The sequence below is a fragment of the Salarias fasciatus genome, chromosome 15 (genome assembly GCF_902148845.1).
Source record: "Salarias fasciatus chromosome 15, fSalaFa1.1, whole genome shotgun sequence".
Classification (NCBI taxonomy): domain Eukaryota; kingdom Metazoa; phylum Chordata; class Actinopteri; order Blenniiformes; family Blenniidae; genus Salarias; species Salarias fasciatus.
Window position 1 is genome coordinate 12844635 of NC_043759.1, and position 20474 is coordinate 12865108.

At 44.2% G+C, this 20474-nt stretch overlaps 1 protein-coding gene across 6 annotated transcripts in view; it reads left to right on the forward strand.

Moving 5' to 3' along the window:
- Positions 1-18247, forward strand: part of LOC115401404 (nesprin-2-like) — a 39211-nt gene extending 20964 nt beyond the window's left edge. For 5 of the 6 annotated variants that reach the window (XM_030109559.1, XM_030109561.1, XM_030109562.1 and 2 more), the window contains 23 exons: positions 150-244; positions 1803-2034; positions 2145-2339; positions 4286-4387; positions 4792-4947; positions 6954-7112; positions 7368-7534; positions 10732-10894; positions 11194-11387; positions 11595-11745; positions 12061-12243; positions 12329-12466; positions 12782-12973; positions 13093-13384; positions 13497-13568; positions 14550-14665; positions 14755-14881; positions 14973-15175; positions 15331-15507; positions 15625-15753; positions 15967-16158; positions 16261-16343; positions 16459-18247. In XM_030109559.1, the coding sequence (XP_029965419.1) occupies positions 150-244; positions 1803-2034; positions 2145-2339; positions 4286-4387; positions 4792-4947; positions 6954-7112; positions 7368-7534; positions 10732-10894; positions 11194-11387; positions 11595-11745; positions 12061-12243; positions 12329-12466; positions 12782-12973; positions 13093-13384; positions 13497-13568; positions 14550-14665; positions 14755-14881; positions 14973-15175; positions 15331-15507; positions 15625-15753; positions 15967-16158; positions 16261-16343; positions 16459-16666 (3726 nt within the window). In that variant the 3' untranslated portion in view covers positions 16667-18247. The remainder of the gene's footprint in view (positions 1-149; positions 245-1802; positions 2035-2144; positions 2340-4285; positions 4388-4791; positions 4948-6953; positions 7113-7367; positions 7535-10731; positions 10895-11193; positions 11388-11594; positions 11746-12060; positions 12244-12328; positions 12467-12781; positions 12974-13092; positions 13385-13496; positions 13569-14549; positions 14666-14754; positions 14882-14972; positions 15176-15330; positions 15508-15624; positions 15754-15966; positions 16159-16260; positions 16344-16458) is intronic. The other variant, XM_030109563.1, reaches the window with a different exon arrangement.
- Positions 18248-20474: the final 2227 nt, after the last annotated feature.

Genomic DNA, 20474 nt, shown 5'->3' on the forward strand with positions numbered 1-20474 from the left:
ACTGAAGTCAGTGGGAGAATTTAACTTGTGTAAAAAGCTGTTATGAAACCAAGAAATAGTGATTTTGAAGAATCTGAAATCACCACATAAAAGAAAAAGAAAAAAGGGTTTGTTCCATTATTCTGTTGTTTGTTTCATTCTCTCCTCAGAGGCTTCAGGCTGAAGTCGTTGTCGGACATCAGCTTCTGCAGGGCCTTCAGCGTGACGCAGTCCAGTCCCTGGAAAAGGAAGCGGGAGAGGAAAGGTAATCGATGGTGGAAAAGAAATCCTCAAATGTTTCAGAAAAAAAACCCGTTGAATTCTTTCAATATGAGGCGCGTTGACAGGAAGCTGCTGATATACTGCTGAATGCTGGCATCGGAGTGACGTCCACATGCTTTGAAATAGTTCATGTTTGCTCCTGGAAAAAAGATAATATTGTGTACCTTTGATCTTATAATTTGCAGACTGGTAGAACTGTTTTCCTCATAAATTTTTATCAGAAGCTATTCAGCTCTGGCAGAGTCGGATCACAGTCTCACTAACCGTGACGAGTCGGTTTGAGGTCTGGAGTTTCTTCACTCTCTGTCATCAAGAGATTCATTCGCTCTCAGGTTTTCCAGTTGCTTCCCGTTTCGCTGTGATACAGTTCTGCATGTTAGGTGACAGTCACACGACACGGTGTGTGTAGACCTTCCCGTTGAGGAGATCTGCCAGTGTTGTCCAAGACGCTCGATCCTCAAATCCTTTTTCTTAAATCCGAATGGAATCCGTGGAGGAATTCCTTCACTTACCGCTGGAACGGCTTCCCACAGCTGTGAAACAGTCAGATCCTGCTGAGTTTGTGATTGTAGCAATAAGACTTGCCTTTTGAATCAGCGATAAAAGAGTTGTTTGTAACTTTGCCCTTTTGTTTTATTGCTTGTACAAATTTATGATTGTGATTTTTCATGGAAAGTATATCTGATGAATTCCAGCAGAGACAGCCCTGAATCCCAGTGTTGATCTGTTGTTATATTTTAATGTGTTTCATGCAGTTTATTTGATTTTATTATACATCTATGTATAATATAGCTTCTACTAGTTTTAATGAGGGTTACAGGAATTTCTTGAGTTTATTCTAGCTGATATTGAGCTAAAGGCAGCCTGGACGGGTCTTTCACAAGGTCAAGGTCAAAGTGACTTTACTGGTACCCGCAGGTAGATATATTCCAAACACAGAGACATAAATAATCCAGATAATTTAGCTTTCATAAAGCACTTACTAATATGTGTAATTTGAGAATTTCAACCCCAAGATGTTGTTTGAAGATAGTTCCATACTTGACAGCTTTAAAATTTGTTTAAAAATGTACAAATGCGTGACATTAATACTGTCTGTTATGGAAAATGATTCATTGTTGGGAACAATTGTCCACTTATTGGATGCGTGTTTAAAGATAAATGCTGTCACTTGCAGTAGTTTAATTTGTATCGTGCATATCTGCAGTCAGCGTTTAACATCTTATGTGTCAACCAGTTAAAATAATTATTAATTCATATCACCTGTCCCAATAATGTGCACTGCCGTATTCCACTAAATTTGAGTATTTCTTTCGATTTAATATTGGTTTAGAGGAGAAATAAAAAAGCTGTACAGGGGACCAAACATACCTGCCTAATAAGGACCTAACGTCATTAGTAACTTATAAACACGTCTGGATTGTGGTTAGTAAACAAGAACACACAGAGAAAATGCAATCGTTTAGAGATTTTTGGTCTCGAAAGCATATACTTTAACAAAAACTCATGCTCTCAATTTACTTGTGTTGGTGATTGTGTAGATTTGAACTCCTGGAGCAAGTGGCTCGTATGAAGGAGAGCTGGCGCGACTGTTTGGCTTCGACTGAGCGGAACTGGGTGTCGATAAAGGAACAGCTGCATCAGTGGAAGCTCTACCGTCAGGGATCGAAACGGCTCCAGAAGCTGCTCACGGAGATGGACTCAGTGCTGCCTCCTACTGGAATCTCTGTATTCACGCTGCATCAACTGTTGGGTTCCCTGAACGATTACCAGGTCAGTGAATCTGAACTAGACATTTTCTGAAAGGCTGAAAGTGTGTGAGATATGTAGGAACGAAGTGAGGTTGCTCAACACAAGCCCAATGTTTCCCACATGTCTTCCAGCATGTGAACGAGTCCCTGGATCTGCTCTATCCTGTGTACGCTCAAACACTGGAGGCCGGTAAACACTTGTGTGAAACCCTGACAGAGTCGGACTGTCAGAGTGGACTGCAGTCAGAGCTCCAGGCCATGACGGAGGCCTGGGAGCGAGCCTCCCTGCTGAGAAGAAGAAGAGACCACGTTAACGCAACTGTTCAGGTAAAACTCCTTCACTCCTTATTTTCGTGTTTGCTGGTAAGTCTTACATCAGCTGTACTCACAGATCGTATTATAATCATCTTATATCAAAATACAGTGATTTAATCTTAATATTAGCTTTAATATGCTTCCAGACAAACAGTACCCACAAAGTGTCAGTCTTCAATATAAAAGCCATAGTTTGCTGGTCTTCTTTTCACTCTAAAAAGTTTTCTTTAACAACTGAAAATCTCTGATGACTGTGCTTGTATTGAAGCAAGTCAGCTGAACTTACTGCACTGAATCAAAAGAAACGTTTGCCCCAGGCCAGGTATTTTGATGTTAACTTAGGTGTCACAGGAGATCTATGAAAGTCTAAATAAACACCACATTTAAGTTATTTGTTCGCCGTATTTTGGCCCGTAGAGGACGACCGCTGCAAAATTACAAAGCCTGAAAGCCGTTTTACAGTAACAGTATGAAGTGCCTGCTTTGCATGACCCACATCCAGGATCTGATCCCATCCAAATACACACACGCACACACACACACACACACACACACGAAAACTGGTGTGTAGCCCAAGCACTGAGCACCCGCCAAGGGGGATCAAAGCGCGGCTCAAATCTCTTCATGATCTACATCCAGAGACAGCTGGTTACCAGCGTCTGCCCCTTTCATTCCTTTACTGCGGTGCTGTTCAACCCCAGCTGACCAAACACCAATAAGAAAACACTAATATCATTTGTGCACACATGAAGTATGTTAAATCTCTATTTAATATCCTGTGTTTAGTGAAGGAAACATGCATCGGCTTCATTTTACTCCAAATGATGTTAAAGACATTTTGATTAAGTCCTTCTGACTTGTTTTCTCTGCATCACACTGCCGCGGTCTGGATTTTTAGGCGGTCCTCCGTGCCTCGTGAGCTGCGGCCGATTATGACATCTGATTGTTTTGATGAGCACGGGGGTCAGGGAAAGTTGTGTTAACCCCTTTAAGCTTAACAGGAACCACGCGGGGAAAGGGAAATCCCTCTGAGCAGCACGTCAAAGATCACACAGGATTGCATAAACACACTATGAAGAAAAAAAAAAACAGCGGGAGGCTGTCTTCAGCTCCATGTTCTGTTTAGTAGGAATGGGCGTGTTGCTGTGGTTTTCAGGCATTTTAAATAGTTTGCTGCTGACTTTAGAGTCCAGAGCCAGAAACACTGATATTAAATATGCTGAAGTATTTTAGCACCAAGTTAGAAACAGTTACAGTATTGTCAGTATTTCAAGTTAATAAATGAAGTGTTATGGTTACTTTTACGAACACAAAATAAAACTAAATAACCAAATAGTGCAAAAAAAAATTGTGATTTTTTTTTTTGGGAAGGTGGGAATAAAGATTCCACATCCTTGTTGAATAAAATATTCTGCATTTAACCTTCAAAATGTTTTCTCTGCCCTACACAAAGTTGTCCTTTCCCCTATACCTACAGGGAAAATGGAAATAAATTGAAAGAAAGAAAATAAAGTGGATAAATGAAACTCAGAAACTTCAAATGAATTCATTTCTATCTGCAGGAATCCACTGCACTACTTTTAACAATGAAAACAAAATATATACCTTTAACCATATAGCCAAAATGCATAAAAAAACACAAATAACTTCGCATGACAGCAAAGCACACACACTTTATGATATAAGTAGATTACAAGTAGTGCACAAGAAGACTGTAGAACAGACCAAGGCAACCATAACAGCGACACTATCAAGTGTATTTATGGACATTTTGTTTTGCAAATATAAATACAATCTGTCATATGCATATAAATAGACTCCCTAAATGAAACAAATGAACTTGATAAACCTCATACAAGATGTAATTATTTATTTTTCTTTGTAAATTGAGATCTGCCTGCTCATGTGAGTTTGAACCGAACCCTGAGATCTGCTCTTGTGTCCTGCTGTCTCCTCAGATGTGGACTTCATGTCAGGATGGAATCGACAACACTGTGTCTGAACTGAAGGAGCTGGAGCTGAAGAAACCAGACGACTCTCAGGATGAGGCATATATCCAGGTGATTCAAAGATACCCCAAGGTGCAGCTTTCCATTTGCCCTGAATGGACATCGGTTGAACAGGACGTCCGTCTCTGGACCTTGAGCCTTGGAGACCCGGGTTTGAAAGTGGCTGAAGTTTCCCCACTCCCAAACTGCCCTTTAACTACCACCCCATCCCAGAGCCTCCGAGTTTACCCCCCCTTTCCCTTATTTAATACCCCGGTGCTTTCACTCCCCTCCCCCTTTTTTTTTTTTTTTTTTACCCCTTCTACCCTCCCCCTGTCCCGTCCACAGCCCTTTAATCTGGACGGTCAGTGTGAGCAGCAGCGAGAAGGGAGGCAGAGAAGTGTGAGCACGCAACTCGTGGCCGGCGTTCTGACTGCGTGCTGAGGCGTGCATGTGCGTGTGTGTGTGTTATGCAGGAGACGGAGCTGTCCCTGCAGCGTCTGTCCGGCGGATTGAGGGAGCTGGCCACCATGAAGACGGACCTGTCACAGTACGTCGCGGCCAGTGACTCGGCTCTGCTGGAGCAGCAGCTGGAGCAGCTCCACGGCCAGTGGGAAGAACTCTGCATGAAGGTGAGGACAGAAATGTGTCTTTCGGTAGATCCAAACGCATCTGAAGAGAGAGAAAAGCCTTGAAATGAGAGAGATGATGTGTGGAGTTGCAGCTGGGACAGGTGGAGACAGAGGGTTGGGGGAGGGAGAGGCAGAGGGAGAGAAGGAGGGAAAAGTTGCTAGTAGTGCTGTATTGGCGCTGACCAGCAGGACAAAGCCTTTACTCACACACACACACACATTCATTTGTTTGAGATAGGAGCCAGCATGTGCACATTCATGGAGGGAAAACCAAATGTGTTCTTTAAATTGGCAGCATTAACTTTCTACAAGTCAGATTAACTTATTTTTGGTCAGTCTCCTTCATGCTAACGCTCTCTGGTCCAGCACAATTAAGTCTGTTTCTCTGTTATTAGTGAAAGTAGCTCCATTCCATAGGCTCAAATTCCTACAGTTCAGTCCGTTAAGCTGAAACACAAATGCACTGTTGTTCCCCAGGAACCAACGGTTATGACATACTACGGATGGTTTTGTCCGTTATTCGGGTTGTGGGGTAAACTGTGCTGTAATTGGGTCTGTAGTGAGTTGGAGTAGCTGCTTCCACCTGCTCCTGTCTTGGCAGGACTTAATAGGATTCACAGCAGCAGCTGATGTGCTGTTCACTCATTGTTTGTATGGTTGATCAGCATCACTTGTCCCAAACTGCTGAAACAGATAATATCTGAATTCATCAGATAAATACATCTCGCTGTTTGTTGAGTATCTTGAAGATTTTTTTTTTAATTTGACAAACAAAATCATGTTGTCAACTTTTACTGAAGCCTAATTTTTCTTTCCAGATCTTTTTACTGAAATACATAGAAAACATTATGCGGCCTCATCTGGTCAAACACATGAGATCACACCTCAGACTTCAGATGTTTATTCATGCCTTCCATGGCCGGGAGCTGTGGATCTGAGCCACCCTGGCTCCCGCTGCATGGTTAACAGGTTGTAGGTGGGGGAAGCCACTGGAATGGTTTGGATGAGCAGATGGCTTGGCTGGGCCGAGGGGATCCCGGGGACGGGGCTCTATTGTTCCCGGGACAGCACAAAGTCCTCTCGGGGTGACTGCAGCCCCCAGTGAACCCTAAATTCTCCACAGTCCTCAAGGCCCAGCAGCGTTAGTACATTAAAACCAAGGCAAGGCTCATTTAAATCAAATAAATGGCATTCTGCAGTAAAACACCGTTGATTCAAACATGCCCTGTGGGCATGCTAAGCCCTTTAACCTCTAAAAGACCATCAGCCCCCCCTCCTCAGCTGTTTAATGGGGTGTTTTCATGGCAGTAAGCTGTCATTAGGAAAATGGACCTTGTTAATTTTGTCAAATAGCTCGAGTCTCGCCGGGATTTCTCTCAGTTCAGTGGATGACTGATTCTGATAGTGATTAAAAACTCATGATGATTCACTTCAGCAAGAGAAAACACACAATACTGAAAACTCACGCACATTTCTTCTTCTTTAAAGTCCAAAGGAGTAAATCATTACATTTTCTTTAATAACTTACCTTTTGCCTAAATAAGCTGAGAACCAGCTCACGCTTTATTGTGTAATATACTGTATGTGGGTCAGATGCATACCACAGAGAGCATCGTCACCAGCAGTCCTGCTCCAAACTAAACTGCCACTCAGTGAAATTGTTCAATGTTTTTAGAGTGTTTGTTTTCACACAGAACAGACCTTTTCTCTGCAAACTCGTGTAGCAACTCAGTTTAAAAGAGAAAATGGCCAAAAAAATTGAACTATTCTTTAAAAATGTGACAGATTTGTAATTGTTGAATGTGATTTGTTTGAAGACTATAGTTATGAGATAATACCTGGTTCCCAAATCCAGATTTATGATTTCTTTCGCCTTTCAGGATGACGTGACGTTTACTGTTATTGCAGACATTTTGTCATGTTTTTGAAAAAAACGTTTCATAGCCATGAATAAAGCAATGTGCAAAAGCACTAAATGTCCCTTTACTCTTTTTAACCCCTCCCAGGTTTCGTTGCGCCGGCAAGAAATCGCAGACCGGCTGAACGCCTGGACCATCTTCAACGACAAGAACAAAGAGTTTTGCGATTGGCTGACTCAGATGGAGAACAAGGTTTGCCACAGCGGAGATCTGAGCATTGAGGAAATGGTGGAGAAACTGAAAAAGGTACGAGGTTGTGGACCTTCAACCTTTGAATGAAAAACTCAGTGTTTAAATTATTCACCCCATGAATACACATTACAACAAAAGCATAAGAATGAATCAATGCACCGGGAGCCCTTATGTAGGCCTGATTAAAATCCATACATGAGCGACGTGCGCTATACTGTTAATAACAGATGGTGGCCTGGAAAAGAAAATGAAAACACGAAATCAAATCTGCACTCTGGAGAAAATGGAATAACAGCAGCGTTTTCACAGGACTGCATGGAGGAAATCAACCTGTTCAGCGAGAACAAGAGCCACCTGAAGCACCTGGGCGAGCAGCTGCTGCTGGCCAGCGACGAGGCGAAGCAGACGCAGGTCCGCGGCTCCTTGCACGAGGTCAACCAGCACTGGCACAGCCTCTTCTGCCACATCGAAGCCAGGTGAGTGCCGCCGCTTCGCAGAGGCTGCACAAGACGACACACTTCAATCACTTGAGCAAATGACCAATTATGTGTTTATGTATTTTGGTTAATTATTCTTAAAAACAAACTCGTTCGGTGGAGTGACGGTGGTTTATATGTCTGTAACTGTGTGTGTGTGTGTTTTTGTGTGTGCGTGCGTGCGTGTGTCTGGTTGAGATAATTAAGATTTGCCGAGTACCACACACCAATTTCACATCATTATCGCCCCGCTCGAGCACCTTTCACAGCGAAACTACTGGACTGTAAAAAGCATAATTGAAGACTAAAAGGCTTCAACTGGACCCCTGTAATTAAACAGTAGCCTTGTATCCATCCGCCTGCTGTTGGGCTCGCTGTGCTCCGCAGCTGTCAGGAATACACAGCTCTTAATGTACAGACTGTAGAGGTTAAGCCACAGCTATGGAAGCCCCCCCCGCCCCCCAACCCTCCTATGACAGATGGGCCATCATGCTGAAGAGCAGAACATACAGACTTCAGTCACCCAACCTGCCCCCTTTAATATGAAGGAAAAAAAAAACTGTGCTTAAGTCTCAGACAACACCATATGTCTCCACGTCTGCGTTGACTCCCCCTCCCCGTGACGCCTGTCAGCAGGATGACTTATGGAGGAGGACGGTTCAGTGTTCAGTGGGAGTGGGTCTGCTGGTATGTAATGATCCTCCTTCCTAATGTGAGGTCCTCTCGCTGCTCTATTTGTCTCTCAGGAAGTCAGCGTGACTCTTTAAAAAGGCTGGAGTCCACATCAGGTCAACAAATGGTCTGCGTCACTCAGAGTTTGCTACCAAATCTCTGCTTTCGTGGCTAAAACAGTGACTTCATTTGGCTTTCGAGCCTAACTAAGCACGAAACCAAATGCCTCTTTTACCTCTGAGGGGAATTCATGCATTATACAATTTTATACATTTTTGCAATGTTAGTTGTCCAAAAAAGGCCAACTATGTTCGTTAGAATATTTCAATGCATACTGGAATTGATGAAATTAATGGGTTAAACGAAGTGAATCACTCCGTAATGGCAGTGAGAGCAGTGAATGTCAGGTGGAGTTAAGTCTGGGTGTAATGCGGAGCCCTCCTGTGGTCAGCTGGACTTCATCTCCGCCCGCCGACCGTATATCCTCCCTCGTCCTCCGGCTCTTTTCTGCTTGGTTTTTCTCCGTCCACTCTCCTCTTGTCCTCTGCCTGAGCAGGCACCCCTGACCGGGTTTTGTGCCTTTGTTTGGCCTCCGCATGAAGCTGCTGGCCTTTGTTAGCCTGTCAGAGGTGGGGAGGGAGTGAAAGGGAGAAAGGAGACTCATTAGTTGACGGGGATGGTTTGTGTGTGCAGAGCAGCGGAGTATTTTCTGGACGGGATTTATACCGAGAGTATTATGTCTGGATTACACGGCCATAAACATGAAGCCCCGTCAACGGCACACACAGGCTCCCACTGTACAGGACATTACACTGCACCACCCTGGCCGTTATCCCCAACCCTGAGGCTCACAAGTATTTATGTTTTCTTGGCTTGAGGCACCAACTTTGTGGTACAAATACCACAAAGAATGAACAACAATCCCGCAACACCGTTTTCTGGTTATTAGTTTTTTAATCCAGCTTTTCAAAAGTAATACACAACATATGACACTCTACATAATTGTGAATTTTGATAAAGTAAGGTTGCTGTATTTTGGGTTTTTGTAGTGTTAGCAATAGTTGTTTTTTTTTTGCATCTAAAAGCTAAACATCAGCATGAAGTTGTAGTCATGTGATTCTGATCAAGTAGAACCTTTTATATCTGCTTATATTCATGTAGATTTGCAGCTTCTTTCATTAAATTAACCAAGTTCTTAGTTGTACCCAAAGGGGAATAGGATTCTAGAAGATTTTCTTAGAATCCAGCAAAAACTCATTGCGTTTCAAGATTTTTTGAAGCCAGAATTAAAAAAAATACTATTTAACAGTAAAGTTAGACTGTATCCACTGTAGCTGGAATATGTTATCAGGAAAATATCTTGTTGTGTATTATTCTCTCCCGTTGCTGCTTTCTTCCTGTGATCGTTACCTGGTGAATCCGTTTGATCAAGAAGCATCAGCATCCAGATTCTAAAGCATCCTCAGACTGACCCACACAGCTCAGCTCATGGTTCACAGAAACAACAGTAATGCAGCTCTGTTCAGACTATTCAGAAGTTACCTTTCATTGTCAGTACCATAACTAATAACTTGAACACTGATGCATAGAAAAAATGAATAAAATGTATAAAATATATTTATTTATTGTCACCCCAGGGTGTAAAAAAGTAACTCAGATTAAAGGTATTTATGAGGAGTGCTCTATAAAGGGTTGTCCCTAATACTGTGGATTTTACAAAAACTTGAAAAAGTGAGAGACTCTCCTGAACAACAGAGTCTGTGGAGGACTGAAGATTAAAGCGGGTTTCATTTGAACAGATCTAAAACACCTCACTCGCTCACACACGCTCTCATCTGAAGCCGCCTGAATGTCCGACATCTGTTGGGACCCTTTCATGCAGCCCTCAGCCCGGCGCTTCTCCTCGCAGCCGTTTTTTCAGAGCTTATTATTTCAGTGGAGAGAGCGCCCCCCCCCCCCCCCCCAGCCCTGACAGGCTCCGCTGGACCTCCACGGCACAGGAAGAATCAAACGGGGAAATTAACTCAAACTTCCAAATGGGGCACACTTCAGGCTTTTAAGCCTCCGAAAAAAAAAAGCTTTTATTGTCCTGCGCGTTGCTATGACGCCAGTCAATGTGGCGCAGTGTGTGTGTGTGTGTGTGTGTGTGTGTGTGTGTGAGTGTGTGTGTGTGTGTGTGTGTGTGTGTGTGTGTGTGTGTGTGTGTGTGTGTGTGTGTGTGTGTGTGTGTGTGTGAGTGTGTGTGTGTGGAGGTCAGTTGCCATGGTGACTTTGGAGGGTCCTGTAAGAGATACCTGAGAGGGTTTTGGGTTCGCAGATACCTGAACTTCCTTTCTTTCTTTCTTTCTTTCCTTCAAGCCAGTCTTTATCCTTTTTTGTAGATTTATTTGCAAATTAAACTTGTTTTTTGTGTCGATACCGACAATAATGAATACAGATTCTTTTCTCATCCCCTTGTGGTTCGCTCCGAGCTGAGTTAGCTGTGTAAAGTTTCTGAAGCGGTGCGGGCGTCTGCGCGTCCTCAGGGTGAAGAAGCTGAAGGAGACCCTGGTGACGGTGCAGCAGCTGGATAAGAACATGAGCAACCTCCGCTCGTGGCTCTCTCGCATCGAGGCTGAGCTCTCCAGGCCCGTCACCTACAGCGTCTGCCACGAGCAGGAGATCCAGAAGAGGCTGGCCGAGCAGCTGGTAGACACACACTCAACTTCACTTCTCCTCAATACATGGAAACAAAGACTTTTTTTTCCCCAATATTCTCCTCTGTAATGTAAATCTGTTTAGTGAGTTTCTGCTGTTTTGCGCCTCTCTGTCACTCCCCCTCACTCTTTGTCTCTGTTTATCATTAATAATTCACATCTGTCCTTTGTTTAATTTTAGGAGAGGAGGACTCGCAGCGCGCCTCACTGTTCTGTCTGTGCTGATGTTTGTTACGTGGAGTCCGTCTTACGGTCTGAACTGATGAAATGCCCGCCTCTCTGTGTGTCAAGGAGCTGCAGAGGGACATCGAGCAGCACACGGAGGGCGTCGCGTCGGTGCTCAACCTGTGCGACGTCCTGCTGCGGGACGAAGACGCTGCCGGCGGCGGCAGCGAGGTGGAGAGCGACTCCCTGCAGGAGACCAGCCGCAGCCTGGACCAGCGCTGGAGGACCATCTGTGCCATGGCGCTGGACCGGAGGCTCAGGTGGGAGCGACAGGAGCATTTTTTAATCTACTGGATGATCGGTTTAGGAAGCTCTCACAAATCACAAGGGTGATCATCCTCATTCCAGTAAAAATTGTTCTATGTCTATTTTGCATTTTTTTGTAGATCTAAATTAATCTCTCCTTTTTTTTTCAACTTCTCATTTTTAACTATTTGCTGCAACTTCAACTCTGCCTGTGCTTGCAGGATCGAGGAAACATGGACACTGTGGTGCAAATTCCTCAATGACTACTCCCGCTTCGAGGATTGGCTCAAGATGGCCGAGCGAACCGCTGCCAACCCCAACTCTGCAGACGTCCTTTTCACTGTCGCCAAAGAGGAGCTCAAGAAGTTCGAGGTCGGTCGTGAGTGTGACAGAAGCTTTGTCTTGCTTGTTTCTGTTTTTTTGCACAGCCGAATCAGTGGGAGAACGACCACTTAAAGAGTTGAACTGGAATTAAACATTGTGCAGCAATGTAATATTTATTTAAATGTGTTTTATATTCACCTGATTTGCAAGAGGAAATAAACTGATTTCAGTGTTTTCAAAAAATTTTTACAGAGCGGTTAGTGTCTGAAATACTTTTGTTAGGATTCTTCTTGACTTTAAGTTACTGCTCGGTCTGAGTGTTTTTGATTTTCACTGACCGCCTGCTGTCGTTCTCCTCTTCAGGGTTTCCAGAGGCAGGTTCATGAGCGGCTGACCCAGCTGGAGCTGGTGAACAATCAGTACCGCCGTCTGGCCCGGGAGAACCGGACCGACCGGGCCAGCCAGCTCCGAGCCATGGTCCACGAGGGCAACAGGAGGTGGGACGCCCTGCACCGCAGGGTGGCCGCCATCCTCCGCAGGCTCAAGGTGCGGCGAGAGGAAGAGAAAAAGACAAAGAAACTGCTTCGATTCTCCTCGCTCCTATTCAGTCTGCCATCTTTGACTCTCGCAGCATTTCACCGGCCAGAGGGAGGAGTTCGAGGGGCTCAGGGAGAGCATGCTGGTGTGGCTGACCGAGCTCGACCTGCAGCTCACCAACGTGGAGCACTTCTCCGAGAGCGACGTCCATCAGAAGATCCAGCAGCTCAACGTGAGGCGCAGCACTTTTTTTTTTTTTTTTTTTTAATAAAACCCAAAGTCTCTTTCAACTGAACAAACAATTTTTGAAAGGTTTAATGTTCTAAAATAATAATTTTCCCATTAGCCTTAAAATATCTTGTGGAAAAACCTGTTTCAGCGGGAAGAAAAACAGCACTCAGTTCTTAACCGCCTGAGTTTGAAGGTTTCTCCTCCGGTTGACTCGCTGGATCCGTGTTGCGATACCATTAGCAGGCACGCTTTGTTTCTTTTGGGCTGCCCTCACTCGCGCTCTGTTTATTCAGCCATCCCACCCCTCTTCCCGCAGAGTTTCCAGAAGGAGATCACCCTGAACACCGAGCGCATTGACGGACTGATCGTGTTTGGAGAGGGTCTGATCCAGAAGAGCTCGCCGCAGGACGCGGCGCTGATAGAGGACGAGCTGGAGGAGCTGCACTCCTACTGCCAGGAGGTTTTCAGCAGGCTGGTCCGCTTCCACCAGCGCCTCAGTCAACCCACAGTGAGCTCCACTTCATGGATTACTTTACATGTTAAGCACTCTGAAGAAAATGGCATCACACACCCACCCGTGTGTAGGAATAGGACTGCTCTAACGCTCTGCTTATTTCTTTTCTGTAGACAATTAAAGAAGAGCCGGAGCTCTCAGGTACCAGCTTCTCCCTGGAGTCAAGCTTGGAGCTGATTGGCCGGCCGCTGCTGGGGCGGAGCTTAGGGAGCCTCCCGGCCACGCCCACCCACCTGCTGGCCTCCCCCCTGGAGCGTTCGGGACGGGAGACGCCGATGAGCGTGGAGTCCCTGCCTCTGGAGTGGGATCACACCGGGGACGTCGGAGGGTCGTCGTCACACGAGGACGACGAGGAGGAGGAGGAAGAGCACGAAGAGGAAGGGGCTTATTTCAGTGCTCTGTCAGGTGCGGTTATTAAAACTGATCTTTTAAAAGTTCGGCTGTCCCAAAAAAAGAAAAAAAAACACTCCAGATAGGATTTATTCCCTGAGAAAGTGTGACCGCTCTCTCCTCCCAGAGGTAACTGCGAGGCAGGAGGAGTTTGTCGAAGCGTCGGACGCCCCGCAGGCCTCCTCCTCCTCCTCACTGGGTAGGCTCAGAAACGTCTTCACCCTCTGCTTAATAAATCCACCCGAAGCTCCACGCCGCGCGCCGCTCCCTGTGGCCTTCAAGCTAAAGCAAACAGCTTGGCTCCAGCATCACCCTCATCTAACTGCTCATTGAGCTGTTTGCTGCACTTCTGCACTCGTGGTTTAGAAAATCCTCCCTTTCTTCGCCACTGAGTTTATTTTAAGCGCGTTAACTCGTGAAAAACTGCTAACTTTGTTTCTAACTCGCTGAAAGGTTTTTTCAGGCGACCTTCAGCGTGGCAATTGCGTCGCATTGTATTCTCTGTGTCTGTTATGATTTACTTATGGTTTATTCATGTCCTTTGCCTCTTTTATTTATTTAAAGAGTTTCACTTCCTTTGCTTGGCGTTGCTCTCCGCTGCTTTATTGAATGTTATATTTGTTGAATGTTCTTTTGCAGGGTTCTCCACAGTCCGGCATTGAAATTTGTGGTGTAGCCTTTGTTTGCAGTAACACTGATTTTTCTGTAACTTCAAGTGGTGTTTTCAAAAAGGCTCTTTATAGTAATTTCAGCAAGAGAACATTTATTATTCATTCATTCGAATGGAAAAGGGGTTGAAGTTCGTAGCTGTCATTTCGTTCTTGCTTCCCAGAAACTTAAAAACATAATTATCTTCTTCAGGTGCCTGGGTGGCATTATCACTTGGTTTGATTTATGAGCTGTTTAAGATGGAATTAAATCTGCATAAAAGTCCAAATGCTGCATCTTGGGAGTTTTTCATCACTGATTAACATAAATGAGACTGAGCCGATTCTGCTAATGTGCCTCGTGCAGCAGCCTGGTGACAGTGAGTGAAGATGAAAACTCCCATGACGAATAACAACAACCGTGTGCCTAAAACCTGCAGGTTTATTCATATCAGTGCTTCATCATCTGCACTTGAGTTTTTTTTTAACCTCATTTGACTCACACAGAGCACCTCTTTGGGTTTGTGTTTCAGTCCCAAGCAGGTCGATGGCCGTGCACGAGCCCCCAAGATGGCGCCCGTCTGGAGAGACTGGCGGCGACCCCGACGCTTCACCCACTCTCACCAGCACCCCTCTGAAGCCGGGCTACGTACGTCTCACACTTTCCTCCTGTTAACTACTGTGGAAATGAAAGTTCTAAACACAACGGTGGGTGCTGAATCCTTGCTGTGTTTGCAGCTGCGCCTCATGTCGCAGTGCAGCGGCAGCATCGAGAACATCAAGAGACTCTCACTGATGCTGGACGACGAGGAGCCGCCGGAGGAGTTCGGGTTGACGGGCCTGACTGCGTCGGACAAACAGTCAGGTGAGAGTCCCTCCATCTGCTGCTGCAGGGCCCGACACGCCCCTTCACGTGTAGCAGCGTCGCCACAGCAGCTCCTGTGCTTTCCTTCCAGGTGTGATCGAACGCTGGGAGCTGCTCCAGGCTCAGTCCAGGCGCGTCCAGCCGGACAGCCCTCAGGAGCCTCCACAGCTCCAGGCTCAGCTCCACGACGTCACTTCCTGGTTGGAGAGCGTGACGCCGGAGCTGGACCGCCTGCAGCGGTCCGAGCCGGCAGCCAGCATCCAGGACATGGAGGCCCGAGCCAAAGAGCTGAAGGTAGGATTCAACACCGCATATAACCGACGTTTGTTACAACCTGGTTATCTACTTTATTGTAATAATATAATAATTATTGTACATTGTAGCTGTTTTTCTACTGAGGCCTTCCAGAAGTTCTGTTTTAAATCAGCCCTGTGTTTTACTCTTTGCAGGAGATGCAGAAAATGTTTGCACGCTACAAATCCATCATGCTGTCAGTCAACCTGCGGGCCGAAGAGGCTCCAGAGCTGCAGGAGAGGCTGACGGGCGTGAACAGAGGCTGGAGCAGGGCGTGCACTCGCCTCCAGCAGTGGGACACCGGCCTGAGGAAGACGCTGCTGCGCTGCCAGGTGAACAAAACTCACCACTAGTACTCGCTTCAGTCAGGAAAAAGTACCGATCAAAGGAAGTTTTTTTTTTTCCTCTTCACAAAGCTGAACGGATGAATGTTGACTTTCTGCCTGCAGGAGTTTCATGAAACGCTCCACTCTCTGCTGCTGTGGTTGGCTCACGCAGAGAGCCGGCGCTACGCCGTGGACATCAGCCACCCGGACACGAGCGCTAGAGCTCTGCAGCAACACAGGAACACGCTCACTGTGAGACCAACATGTTTTCATCTTTTATGGCTGCTAAATGGTGTTTTGTGCTGGCAGTCGGAACTACAGAGCTGAAACCCAGTGGGATATTTTCACTGACAATGCGAACAACTTTCTGACTGTTATTTTTTTTTTTTTTTTTCCATCCTTCATGACTGATCTCATCTCTGATCAGTCAGAAATGGTCACCGTGTTTGCTGTTGTGGATTCCAGGAGCTGCAGGACGAGCTGCGGAGCCGGCAGACCCAGCAGGCCTCCCTGCAGGCGCTGTGGTCTCAGCTCCAGCCGGCGGACGGGGCGGAGGAGAGCGACGAGGCCCAGGAGAAGCTCCACGTGACGGGAAACAAGCTGAAGCTCCTCCTGAGGCAGGTGGACCAGGACCTCAGCAGCCTGCAGCAGCGCCTGGTAAAACATCTAGATTGATAAATCATCCAACAGCACGTTTAGTCTGCCAAACACGTTATATTGAAGAAGATAAAAACTGAACGAACACCATGTTTTCTTCAGGATTCGGCGTCGGCCGTCCAAAACGCCCCCGCAGATCCTTCTCAGGAGGCTGAACTCTCACAGACGACATCTTCCCCTCAGAGGTATTCCTTCAGTGGCTGCTGGTGTTTTGAAATTAGAATTCGCTGCATGTTTTGCAGACACTCCCAGGAACGATCCCCATTTGAATTTCCTGTCTGTCGTGGATGTGTCGTGCAGGGAAAGGCGAGAGTCCTCGCCGCCTCGCTCCTTCTTCTACCGGGTGCTGCGCGCCGCCTTCCCCCTCCACCTCTTCCTGCTGCTCCTGCTGCTGCTCCCCTGTCTGATCCCCATGTCGGAGGGCGACGCCAGCTGCACCGTCACCAACAACTTCGCCCGCTCCTTCTACCCCATGCTACACTACACCAACGGGCCGCCGCCCACCTGAACGCTCCGTCCGTCAGCCACAACGTACAGAACACACAGATAGACACGGGACGCCTTCTTCTTCTTCTCTTGCACTAAAACGTTTTGACAAATATCACAGATTTTATCTTCCAAAGTCCGTAAATTGTATGAAAGCGTCTGTTTCTCAAGAGTTGATCCCACAGCTAAGTTCATACAATCTCTCATTTAAAAAACACATTATTTTAACCAATAATTTGAAAAGATGAATTGTAATAGTTTTTTATAGAACTTCCGCAGTGTCTTCAGATGAGGGACGAATGAGTTTAATTTACCACTAACAGCGTCAAGTAAAATAGTTTTATCAGACAGTGTTTTATGTCAGAGAACGAACTAATATATTCCAGCGAAGTGCAGTGGATTCCAAGAGGAGTGTTGAGTTATCATGAAACTCACTGTTTTTGTTTTTACTGCTACGTTATCGAGTTCCTACTAACAAAGTCACTGCTTTGCTTCTAATTTCTTGTTTCGAATTCGTAGGATGACAGTCACTGAGCTCAGTACTCTTTAGATTTGCATATTCATACAGGTGCGTGTTAAAAAAATTAGAATATCATTCAAATGCTTTCTCAGTTATTTCCACACTCATATTAAAGCCTGATTATGCGCCATATTTAGCGTTTTCCAATATTTTACTCATGAGATATAATTAAAAATCAGGCCTAAATTGGTTCACGAAATGTAGAATAAACAAAAATCTAAATAATATAAATACAAGTTTCACCTTTTGAACTGGATTACAGGAATAATTAAGTTTTCATTTGTTTTTTTGAGATGCACCTGTATTTATTTTATATGAACATTTCATTTTGACTGATCTCACTGTTTTTACAACAAAAGAATGACACTGGATGAATTTGAATGTACTCTGTAAAAGGCCAACAGAAGAAAAAAGTCATTTTTATACTTATATATATTCATATTTTTGTAGAAATGAGTAGATTGTGAGCAGAAATTTCCAAATCTCCTGGTGCACTGTTGAAACATTAGATCTAGCTGGATGTTTATGTACAGATTGTTTTAATATAATGCTTTATTTATAACTTCAGTGGGTGGATTTATGGTCAAGAGTTTTTGGTAGTAAATAATAATTGTCTCTGCTTCACTGCGCACGACTTTTTTATGTTTTTGTTCCCTGGCAAGCAGCCTTTTGAAACATTAATACCAGAACATACTGAAGTAAATGCAGCTCAGATTTCCAACCTGAGTTTGAATAATTGCAACTGTATTCCTAAAGTCAGACTTCAGTCTGTGGTGGAATTAAAAGCAGAAATTTGGATTAAGCTCATTTGTGGAGTTTGCATATTCTCCATTTCCTTTCTCTTTGTACTTCATGGTGAAAAACCTTATCTGAGTCAGTCAGGATCAACTCCAGCACGCCATGGGTGACATCTAAAAACCCACAAAATCCTAACTGTAAAAAAAATCATATTTTACCTTAATTTTTACTCAAAATCTGATAAATGACTGAAGAACAGCCACGAGTACTGGGATTTCCACAACACAGACTATTCTAAGCCCGGGTTGTTTTCCAGCTAATAGTGAAACAACAAATGATGAAACTGCTACCAGTGCTTTTGATTTGAACATCACCTCAAGATGTGGAGTTGCAGGTTAACCTGCTTGAACTGATGTCTGCAGTCTCTGCCAAATAAGTTCTGAGTTCTCCAGCTGCCTTTTGATCGCAGTGCTCATGGTTTAAATTAAATCATGCCTTTGCTGCATTGGGTAGTTTTCTCCACTTACTTTGGAAGTGCTCCTGCAGCTGACTTTAAGAGTTCTGGTTCTTTACTTGACAGTAACGGGAGTCCGGATCACGCCCATTGGGTCCAGGATCGTAAGCCGTCGTTGTCTTAACTAGTCTTCCAGCTGCTTCTTGAAATGACTCAATACCATCCTGTGGTGCAAAACCTGTACTGACTGAGGCAACCTGGAAACCATGCAGAATTTCATAAATGTACCATCAACGTTTCACAAAATCATCTTTGAAACAACATCAGGACTATAACTGTGCTTGTATTAGGTGTATTATTCTCATACACACAGCTACATTTAAATTAATTGACTTTTGAAAAATTTAGTCAACAACAAAAAGTATTTTGATACTTTAGTTTCACTTTTCCTCAAAAAGATGTCACTGTTTCCACGAAGTCTTGTCTTTTTGATGTGAATGTTACAAATACGTTGGAAAATTTGACAGGTGAAAAAACAGTGGCGATGAGCAAAGTATAGGTATAATCATGACAAGCTGAGAGGAGGGCTAACGGTGTCTGGTCCAAGTTTTAATTCTGACAGTAAAACGGTCTTCGTTGTTTATGCTGAGGCTTTGAAAAGGCAGAATCTTCAATATGTCTCGCAGCCTGCAGGTCGGATGATTTGGGTTTGCACTGAAATCATGGGAGGGATATCTGTAGACAAAATGGTCCAGCACTAAATCAGTCAGGTGGCACTACAGCACCCACCACGGACCTTTAAATCCATTTTGTAGTGCTAACAAACCTGCAGCAACAAAAGACAGCAAGGGAGCTGATATTACCAGTTAAAAAGTATTATTTTACTTTTACTTTAGTTATTGGCTTTATAAAGCCAGTCTGATGCCTGTCTATTTACAAATGAGTCATTCCAACATCCGTCTGATGATGCGAGGACAAAGGATATGGCATTAACAATGACAATGGTTTGAAATATGCATGAATTTTCCATTAAATTTAAACAATTTTGATTGTTTTTCAATAAAGAATTGCTGAATGTATGCATTTCCGGTTCAAATATGGGAATAAAACACAATAGCTTCTCATGTCTTTAACAACCATTATTGAAAGAAAACATCTCAGGAGACTAACCCTTTTATTCTTTTGGCCAGACAGTGTATGTTAACAGTCAAATTATTTTCCGAATTGGAATTTCAATCAAAGCAGGAGGTGATACTGAAAGGATTTTTTGTCTGGAAGGATCTGCATTAGAACATCAGATATAAGTGAAGGTAAGGATTCAGGAACGCTGCTATGAGTTCTGAAACAACTGCTGATAATCAAATGTAGATAATCTACTTATTTTTATCTGATTTTATTCATTTCAGACACATGACAGAATACATACAAATCAGAAAAAAACCCCAAATACATTCATTAACACTGCAACGGGACTGTTGGGGTTGTATATTTGTAAATCTGAGTATATTGGAATCAAATCCTGACCAGCCATAAACCTCACCTCATGTCACTGAATTCTATATTATAAAGCACAAACAATCCCAAAGCGTTGAAGATTAAAAGTCAAAAGTTTGAGGAAGCCATTTGGGATTCCACCAGGATTAAAGGTTCAGCATCAAACTGGTTTTATTCATATTGATAAGACAGGGTTCACTTCATTCATGTTATTGGCGACTCTTCAGCTCAGACTAAAGTCAAACATGGAGTTCCACAGGGTTCTTTCTTCAGCACTATACTTTTTACATAATATATGCTTCCTCTGCGGGGAATATCAACAGGAAACTCTCCATTCACTTCCACTGTTATGCAGATGATAGACAAATCTATTTATCTATGAAATCAAACAATACTGATCAATTTATAAAAAAAAAAAAAAAAGTAGAAGCTGGTCTTAAAAACATTAAAGGTGCATTAAGGAGTTTTACAACCTTAAAAATACTTATTTTCCACCATAAATATGTTACACATTTTTAATGATGTGTACAATGTGCCCTGACATATTCATTACAAGAACCTCTAACAGCGCTAAATTGTCACTTAAAAGTCACAGTGCCGGTCCGGCACCAGCATTTTTTTGGG